A 10,108-nucleotide genomic window follows, 5' to 3' on the forward strand; every position below is an offset into this window, starting at 1 on the left:
TTATTCATGCACAGAGTGTAAATTTAAAGTGGGACAGAGATTCAGCTTGCATTGCCTGAACCAACTTTGTTCTGCGCTGAAACGCTGTTTTCTGACATTTCAGGGTCTAACTTCAAAAATCATGCAAAACACTTCACCTTCAGATATGTTTCTCTGTGTTGCAAAATAGGTTTTATTCATGCACAGACTGCAAAGTTAAAGGAGAACTCCGGTGTGATATTGACCTAAAGTGTATTGAATCATGATACCGAGTGTGAACGTACCTTGCATATTTCATCTCGGTTTGTGTCCAGCTGTCCGAAATCTGGGGTCAGTTAGCCGATGCTCACAACAGCTTGTCAATGAAAGTCAATCGGGCATCGAAGGAGCCATGTAAATAAATCACTGTTTTACGCCATTTACGAGGCACAAAGTAGCTCCACACTTCATCGGTAGACTTCCTAGGGCCCTGACATTTAAAACGAGACATTGAGAACTCAGAAAAAGCACCGGTAGTTTATTTACAAGAAGATTTATACAGACATCTTCCACCAGGAACAGAGCAGTCGCCGCCATCTTAAATGTAGTCACGATAAGTCGAGTGTCGAGCACGAAGGAAACTACAACCTGATACGTTGATAACCTGATAAATTCATTGGTGCTCCACACTCGATTTATCGTGACTACATTTAAGATGGCGGCGACTGCTCTGTTCCTGGTGGAAGATGTCTGTATAAATCTTCTTGTAAATAAACTACCGGTGCTTTTTCTGAGTTCTCAATGTCTCGTTTTAAATGTCAGGGCCCTAGGAAGTCTACCGATGAAGTGTGGAGCTACTTTGTGCCTCGTAAATGGCGTAAAACAGTGATTTATTTACATGGCTCCTTCGATGCCCGATTGACTTTCATTGACAACCTGTTGTGAGCATCGGCTAACTGACCCCAGATTTCGGACAGCTGGACACAAACCGAGATGAAATATGCAAGGTACGTTCACACTCGGTATCATGATTCAATACACTTTAGGTCAATATCACACCGGAGTTCTCCTTTAAAGTGGGACCGAGATTCAGCTTGCATTGCCTGAACCAACTTTGTTCTGCGCTGAAAAGCTGTTTTCTGACATTTCAGGGTCTAACTTCAAAAATCATGCAAAACACTTCTAACACCTTCAGATATGTTTCTCTGTGTTGCAAAATAGCTTTTATTCATGCACAGAGTGTAAATTTAAAGTGGGACAGAGATTCAGCTTGCATTGCCTGAACCAACTTTGTTCTGCGCTGAAACGCTGTTTTCTGACATTTCAGGGTCTAACTTCAAAAATCATGCAAAACACTTCTAACACCTTCAGATATGTTTCTCTGTGTTGCAAAATAGCTTTTATTCATGCACAGACTGCAAATTTAAAGTGGGACAGAGATTCAGCTTGCATTGCCTGAACCAACTTTGTTCTGCGCTGAAACGCTGTTTTCTGACATTTCAGGGTCTAACTTCAAAAATCATGCAAAACACTTCTAACACCTTCAGATATGTTTCTCTGTGTTGCAAAATAGCTTTTATTCTTGCACAGAGTGTAAATTTAAAGTGGGACAGAGATTCAGCTTGCATTGCCTGAACCAACTTTGTTCTCCGCTGAAACGCTGTTTTCTGACATTTCAGGGTCTAACTTCAAAAATCATGCAAAACACTTCTAACACCTTCAGATATGTTTCTCTGTGTTGCAAAATAGGTTTTATTCATGCACAGACTGCAAAGTTAAAGTGGGACCGAGATTCAGCTTGCATTGCCTGAACCAACTTTGTTCTGCGCTGAAAAGCTGTTTTCTGACATTTCAGGGTCTAACTTCAAAAATCATGCAAAACACTTCTAACACCTTCAGATATGTTTCTCTGTGTTGCAAAATAGCTTTTATTCATGCACAGAGTGTAAATTTAAAGTGGGACAGAGATTCAGCTTGCATTGCCTGAACCAACTTTGTTCTGCGCTGAAACGCTGTTTTCTGACATTTCAGGGTCTAACTTCAAAAATCATGCAAAACACTTCTAACACCTTCAGATATGTTTCTCTGTGTTGCAAAATAGGTTTTATTCATGCACAGACTGCAAATTTAAAGTGGGACAGAGATTCAGCTTGCATTGCCAGTACCAACTTTGTTCTGCGCTGAAAAGCTGTTTTCTGATATTTCAGGGTCTAACTTCAAAAATCATGCAAAACACTTCTAACACCTTCAGATACGTTTCTCTGTGTTGCAAAATAGCTTTTATTCATGCACAGACTGCAAATTTAAAGTGGGACAGAGATTCAGCTTGCATTGCCTGAACCAACTTTGTTCTGCGCTGAAAAGCTGTTTTCTGACATTTCAGGGTCTAACTTCAAAAATCATGCAAAACACTTCTAACACCTTCAGATATGTTTCTCTGTGTTGCAAAATAGGTTTTATTAATGCACAGACTGCAAATTTAAAGTGGGACAGAGATTCAGCTTGCATTGCCTGAACCAACTTTGTTCTGCGCTGAAACGCTGTTTTCTGACATTTCAGGGTCTAACTTCAAAAATCATGCAAAACACTTCTAACACCTTCATATATGTTTCTCTGTGTTGCAAAATAGCTTTTATTCATGCACAGAGTGTAAATTTAAAGTGGGACAGAGATTCAGCTTGCATTGCCTGAACCAACTTTGTTCTGCACTGAAACGCTGTTTTCTGACATTTCAGGGTCTAACTTCAAAAATCATGCAAAACACTTCTAACACTTTCAGATATGTTTCTCTGTGTTGCAAAATAGGTTTTATTCATGCATAGAGTGTAAATTTAAAGTGGGACAGAGATTCAGCTTGCATTGCCTGAACCAACTTTGTTCTGCGCTGAAACGCTGTTTTCTGACATTTCAGGGTCTAACTTCAAAAATCATGCAAAACACTTCTAACACCTTCAGATATGTTTCTCTGTGTTGCAAAATAGGTTTTATTCATGCACAGACTGCAAAGTTAAAGTGGGACCGAGATTCAGCTTGCATTGCCTGAACCAACTTTGTTCTGCGCTGAAAAGCTGTTTTCTGACATTTCAGGGTCTAACTTCAAAAATCATGCAAAACACTTCTAACACCTTCAGATATGTTTCTCTGTGTTGCAAATGTAACCAGGTTGAAAAGTTGTTGTTCCAAACATAAGACTGGTTTATTTCACACCGTGGTTTGAATGTACTGCACATAGAGTGTGTTTTCATGTCTTTCTCATCTTTTGCCATAATGTTACGCTGGCCCTTTAAGAAACACGGCTGTGTGAGAGTCATGAAGTGTCGCGAGAGCTACAGATGAGCAGCGCGAGTTATCAGTGCAGAGTAAATGTTCCACATGCGGTGGAGGATTGAGATCGTTAAAAGCCATTAGATCACACAATATAGAGAAATATGCACATGCAGTGAGTTATACACTCGTTCTCAATTATAGGGTGACTCGGATGGCTGTGTAGTTTGGCATAGGGACAGCGATTGCTGACGAAATTGTCAGTTTGGGGAAGATAACCACCAAAGCAGGGGAGAAAAGTGTTTCGTAGACCCTTTGTGTTTCCAGTGCGCTGTAAAGCATTCAAAGGGAAGTCGAGTCAGCATTAACATGTTCTTGTGCTAGACTGCTGATGGACTCATGAGAGGCTACTGCCGTTGTCTATGTTAGCTGGTTATTGTGAATGTGGAAAAAGACACATACTCAATTTGTAGCGAAGATCATTTTATTGGTCTTGTTGTTTTAAGCTTGAACTTTTCTGTTTTAATTCCCCAAAATTTGCATTCTTAACGCTGCGCTGATCCAAGTGCAGTCTGGATTAAAAGACCCCTTTAAATTCTTCATCCTGTGTCCGGTGTCTCAAATTCATATTCCGTGCCACAGAGATTTTGGTACCAGGAGTGGGGTCCCTATTGCTAAATTTGGGGAGCATAGACAACGGTAGTGGTGAAGAAGGGTCGAGTGCTGGTGGCGAGGAGGTCGACGACGTGAAGTGTGGCTTGCCTGGGGAGCCTGCGGGGAAGCAAGGGACCAGCTTTTGGAAACGCAGGAGGGTGTTCACTTCACCGCTGAAATAGTTGGCAAAAGAGACTGTGAAGAATCGCCCCTTTCAGGTTGGACTGTAGTGACTTTTGACTGTGTGCTATTCAAGTAAGAGACATCATATGAACATGGATCTGGACAGCGATGTGCCGGCTGCTCGGGCTGGAACCAGCCAGAATGTGAACAGTGCTGGTGCTGCGAGTCGGGAAGATGAAGGTAATCCAGTAGCAGAACTGCAGTCACAAATACTGGAGCTAGGTCGAAGACACGACCAAGTAATGTCAACCCTTGCTAATATGAGTAATGTCGCCAGTAGGTCATATGTTTATATTCCAAGGGAGCGTCAGATTGTGCCCTTTAGTGGTGACTATGTTAAAGATGGTCAATCTGTTGATGAGTTCATTGACGAGGTCGAACGTGTAATTCGGGTAAGGGGTTTGAACACTGATGACCAAGTGGACTTCATAATTTCACATTTAAGAGGTTCGGCCTTAGATGAAGTAAAGTTACGCATGGGGGGAGAGACCAAACAACCCAGTGATTTGTTTTCATATTTGCGGGGGGCCTTTAGGGAGAAACGCACAACACCCCAATTATTGCATGCTTTTTATGCGCGCAAACAGTTAGAGGGGGAAGACTTCCGTGACTTTTCTCATTCTCTCTCTCAGCTTTTGAGTTCTGCTCTCCAACACTCCCATAACGCTGTGTCCGATCCCCAGGTCGCTTTAAGAGATCAGTTCATTGAAGGCATACGAGATGTGACTTTGCGTAGAGAGCTGCGCAAGCTTGTCAGGGAAAAGCCTCAGTCCACCTTATTTGATGTCCGCGAAGAGGCCATGATGTGGGTTGTGGAGGACAGGCCCCGTGGTTCAAATGTGGCTAGGAATCGAAATATTGTGAGTACATTTTCTGGAGAGATGTCAGAGCAGTTTAGTCCGGTCAGTGCTGCACAAAGTGACATAGCAGTGGCCTTGCAGGAGGTAGTAAAGACCATCACTCAGCAGGGTAAAGCTATTGGAGAACTCACTAATGCAGTTCGTGAACTCACTGTACAAAAGGTCAGTTCCAGTGGTAGTCAGGGTGGAAAACCCAAAGTCAAGCCCAAGTATACAGATGATGGCCAACCCATTTGTTTAAGGTGTGAAGGGGTGGGACATGTAGCTAGACAGTGTCCCGTTCCACGTAACTTCAAAAGTCAGTCCACTGCCAACACAGGTTCTGCGGCACAGGGAAATGGGGCCCCTCCGTTGCTGTGAGCCAAGCAATGCGAGGCAAACCAGAAGGCTCACGTTGTAGTACATTAACAAAAGAACGGTTCCTGGAGCGTGCAGTTGGCAAGTGCCCTGAAGTTGATATTCACATCGGGGGTGTTTTAGTTAGATGTCTGCTAGACACAGGAAGTAATGTGAGTACCCTAACCGAAAGTTTCTTCAGAGAAAACCTCAATGGAGAAGACAAGGACCTTCACTGCACCTCTAAGTGGCTAAGAATTACTGCAGCAAACAAGCTACCATTGCCATACTTGGGCTATGTTGAATTGGACATCCAGGTGATGGGGCTAACTATACCTGAGTGTGGGTTTTTGATTGTCCGAGACGGGGACACTGCTGAGTCAGATCCCATGCCCCCTGGTATCATAGGCATGAACATCACCCAGAGATGCAGAGAGTTTGCACTGACTGAGTTCGACACCACTTTGGGAGGGAAGTTGGACTCTGTGTGGAGGGATGCCTTCAGTCATGTACAGGAAGTTGAGCTCGTAGAAAGAATGTTGTCTGCCAGAGTTAGTGGTAGGGGCAAAACCCATGTACCAGCATCCTCTGTAGCCACAGTCTATGCCAGAGTAAACAAGAAAGCCACTGAAACCAGAGCATGGCTCCTGCTGGAACCAGGGAGTGTACCTTTACCAAGCGGATTGATCCCCCTGCCTACCTTAGTGTCACCCCGAAGTCGGATGTTTCCAGTTCAAGTGGTTAACTTCTCGCAGGAAGATGTTTGGCTGCCTCCTAAAGTTCGACTTGGGATACTCACTCACTGTCAATGTGCTGGAAGTGACACTTGTGAGGTAAGATTCCAACGCATCTCTGCCAACCACGAGGAGGTGAGAATCGATCAGAGAGATAAGCCAATGACTGATTCTGATCTAAGTAATCTGTTAAGTCGGCTGCATATAGGAGGTACTCCTGAACAGCAGGCCAGGCTTGGTGTACTACTCATGAAGCATGCCGATGTGTTTGCAGTTTGTGATGAAGACCTGGGATACACCGATCGGGTAAAGCATGAGATCCACTTGACAGATGATACTCCCGTTTCTCAGCCATATCGCAGGATAACACCAACTCAGTTTGAAGAGGTCAAAGAGCATATCTCAGGTTTACTTCGGACGGGTGTCATACAGGGAAGCTCAAGTTCCTACGCGTCACCCATCGTCCTAGTGCGCAAGGCTGATGGAAGTCTGAGGCTATGTGTGGATTATAGGAGACTAAACTCCAAGACTAAGCGTGATGCTTTCCCATTGCCGCGCATTGATGAGAGCTTGGATGCGTTGGGTGGGGCACAAGTTTTCTCGACAATAGATCTTGCTAGCGGTTACCATCAAGTTGCGGTCCATGAGAGGGACAGACCTAAAACAGCCTTCACTACACCCTTTGGCCTCTATGAATATCGCCGGATGCCCTTCGGGCTATGCAACGCGCCTGCAACGTTTCAGCGGCTCATGCAGGCCAGCATGAGTGACCTAGTCTTCCAAATTGTGCTCATCTACTTAGATGACTTGTTGGTGTACTCGTCCACCTTTCAGGAACATCTGGTGCGCCTTGAAACAGTGTTTAAAAGGCTGAGAGAAACTGGGCTGAAGGTGAAAATAGAGAAGTGTCATTTTCTGCAAGCAGAAGTGAGATTCCTAGGCCATCAAGTTTCAGCTCGAGGCGTGAGTACGGACCCTGATAAGATAAGTGCAGTTCAAGAATGGCCAGTCCCTAGCACGCTCAAGGAACTCAGGTCATTCTTAGGGTTCTGTAGTTATTATAGAAGATTCATCGAAGGGTTCTCTCAGATAGCTGGGCCACTGCATGATGTAGTGAATGTGTGCCTTAAAGAGACAACTCCCAGCAAGGGAGCTCAGGTGTTTAAGAGCTCTTGGTCTTCCCAGTGCCAGACGGCATTTGAAAGTCTCAAACAGAAACTCACCAGTGCACCAACACTGGGGTATGCTGATTTCACGCTTCCATTTGTGATTGAGACGGATGCGAGCAACCTAGGGTTGGGAGCAGTCTTGTATCAGCATCAAAAGGGCAAGAAGACTGTGATCGCGTATGCCAGTAGGAGGTTGAGAGGGGCTGAGAAAAATGATCAAAATTACAGCAGCATGAAGCTGGAACTGTTAGCGCTTAAATGGGCGGTCACTGAAAAGTTCCGAAGTTATTTACTGGGATCCAAATTTACCATCATAACGGATAACAACCCCCTTTGCCACCTCGTGACTGCCAAATTAGGAGCCATTGAGCAGCGTTGGGCGGCCCAGCTTGCTGTTTTTGATTTTGAAGTGAAATACCGTCCTGGACGATGCAACACTGCTGCTGATGCACTTTCCAGGAGACCAGGGTCAAGTGAACCAGACTCCGAAAGTGAAGACGCAGAGTATGATGGTTGCGTGTCGATCTGTAACTTACTCAGGACAGGGACACCTCTGGGGCCAGACCTGTTAGCAGCTGGTATGGAGTGCAGCAAAGTCTGGCAGATACAGGCATCCTTGGCTGGAGAAGATGATGTTGCAGGTGAGAATACTCCGACTCTGCCGGGGTATTCAAAAACAGAACTTCGTCAGTTTCAGGAGTCAGATCCAATGCTCTCTGTGTTTAAGACGTTCTGGAGTCGACAAAAGAAACCTACCAAGCCAGAGAGGTTAAGCTTGCCCAGATCTGTGCATTTCCTATTAAAGCAGTGGCCGAAGATCAGAGAAAAGGATGGTCTCTTATACCGTGCAATCGATGATGTCCATACTGGTGAATGTCACCAGCTGCTGTTACCTACCTGTCTGAAAGATCAAGTCCTCAAAAATGTTCATGATCAGATGGGACATCAAGGGATAGAGAGAACTTTAGGTCTGTTGAGACAGAGATGTTTCTGGGGAGGAATGCATGAGGATGTGGAACAGTGGGTGAAGCGATGTCAACGCTGTGTGTTAGCGAAGATGCCGCAACCCAAGATTAAGGCACCTTGGGCTTCATTCTTGGCCTCCCGGCCACTGGAGGTGGTAGCAGTCGACTTTACAACCCTTGAACCAGCCACGGATGGGCGAGAAAATGTTTTAGTAGTGACTGATGTGTTTACAAAGTTCAGTCAAGCTTTTCCCACTCGTGATCAGAAAGCCGAAACCACCGCCAAGATCCTCCTCAGAGAATGGTTCCTGAAGTATGGAGTTCCCCAGCGACTACATTCTGATCAGGGCAGGAACTTTGAAAGCGCTGTTATTGCGGAGCTCTGCAAGTTGTACGGGGTCAAGAAAACTCGCACAACACCACATCACCCCCAAGGCAATCCGCAGTGTGAAAGGTTCAATAGAACACTCCATGACCTCTTGAAGTCTCTCCCGCCTGAAAAGAAACGCAGATGGCCAGAACATTTATCTGAGCTTGTTTATGCATATAATGTAACGCCACACTCATCTACAGGGTACTCGCCGTACTATCTATTGTTCGGGATCCAGCCGCATCTGCCAGTTGATGCTCTGTTGGGCCAGGAGCCTGTAACAGATGATAAGCCTGACTGGTTAAAAGTGCACCAAGAACGTCTCCGAGATGCCCATGTTCGAGCAAAGGAATATGCTGAACGGAAAGCGGCGGAAAGAGCAAGGCAGCATGAAGAGAAGGTATATTGCCCAGCTGTGGATGTGGGGCAACATGTGTACCTGCGACACCGCCCACCTGGACGAAACAAGATTCAGGATGCCTGGTCTTCCACTGTGTACAGGGTGTTGGAGGTACAAGGGACCACGTACACTGTGGAGCCTGTTGATGGGGGTCCAGCAAAGAGGGTGCACAGATCCAACCTCAGGCTTTGCACTAACCCAGTCCCACTGCCAAAGCCAAGGTGTCAGAAACCACCTGTCCAAGATGTGATGACCTCAGGTTCAGGGCCAGAGATGCCATTACTGGAGGCAGAGTGTGTTGTAGTGGAGGAAGTGCTGCGTCCTAGGGAGAAAGCAACAGCAGCTGTAATACCTGAGTGTCCAGAACAGCCTATTCCTGAGCTCGGAGACCTTCAGGTGGAGCATCCTGCTGGGAGTGGTGACAGTGCAAGACCCGATGATAGCCCGGAAACGACATCAGCATCTGTTGAGCCAGAGGCGGAAGGTGTCAACTTACCGGTGCAGGATCCAATGATGAGACCTGTTCCTACTCCTAGAAAAATAAGGAAAGAGGGTGTTAGGCAAGAAGAGAATTGTCCCGCTGCACGTAAAACGCAGAGAACGACTGCAGGAATACACAATAACCCTTACCGATTGCCCAAGTCTACATGCAATGCAGTGTCTTTTAGCCCTGATGTGCTCTCCCAGGTGCTAGCTGGAATGGTCCTTTATACCACAGGGCAGCTTCAAGGGGAGCAAGATGACTAGTGTTCATAGTCACCGAGGACGTTGACATTCAGCAGGGGAGAGTGTAACCAGGTTGAAAAGTTGTTGTTCCAAACATAAGACTGGTTTATTTCACACCGTGGTTTGAATGTACTGCACATAGAGTGTGTTTTCATGTCTTTCTCATCTTTTGCCATAATGTTACGCTGGCCCTTTAAGAAACACGGCTGTGTGAGAGTCATGAAGTGTCGCGAGAGCTACAGATGAGCAGCGCGAGTTATCAGTGCAGAGTAAATGTTCCACATGCAGTGGAGGATTGAGATCGTTAAAAGCCATTAGATCACACAATATAGAGAAATATGCACATGCAGTGAGTTATACACTCGTTCTCAATTATAGGGTGACTCGGATGGCTGTGTAGTTTGGCATAGGGACAGCGATTGCTGACGAAATTGTCAGTTTGGGGAAGATAACCACCAAAGCAGGGGAGAAAAGTGTTTCGTAGACCCT

The 10,108-nt window shown here is 45.5% G+C and overlaps 1 protein-coding gene across 1 annotated transcript in view; it reads left to right on the top strand.

The window, feature by feature from the left end:
- The window catches only part of LOC141309775 (uncharacterized), a 36,721-nt gene extending 27,081 nt beyond the window's left edge, over positions 1-9,640 (top strand). Inside the window, exons 5-9 of the mRNA XM_073832555.1 lie at positions 3,865-3,973; positions 4,133-4,451; positions 4,743-5,081; positions 5,219-7,549; positions 8,471-9,640. Of these exons, the coding sequence (XP_073688656.1) occupies positions 3,865-3,973; positions 4,133-4,451; positions 4,743-5,081; positions 5,219-7,549; positions 8,471-9,640 (4,268 nt within the window). The remainder of the gene's footprint in view (positions 1-3,864; positions 3,974-4,132; positions 4,452-4,742; positions 5,082-5,218; positions 7,550-8,470) is intronic.
- The last annotated feature ends 468 nt before the right edge of the window (positions 9,641-10,108 follow it).

The sequence above is a fragment of the Garra rufa genome, unplaced genomic scaffold (assembly GCF_049309525.1).
Source record: "Garra rufa unplaced genomic scaffold, GarRuf1.0 hap1_unplaced_003, whole genome shotgun sequence".
NCBI lineage: Eukaryota > Metazoa > Chordata > Actinopteri > Cypriniformes > Cyprinidae > Garra > Garra rufa.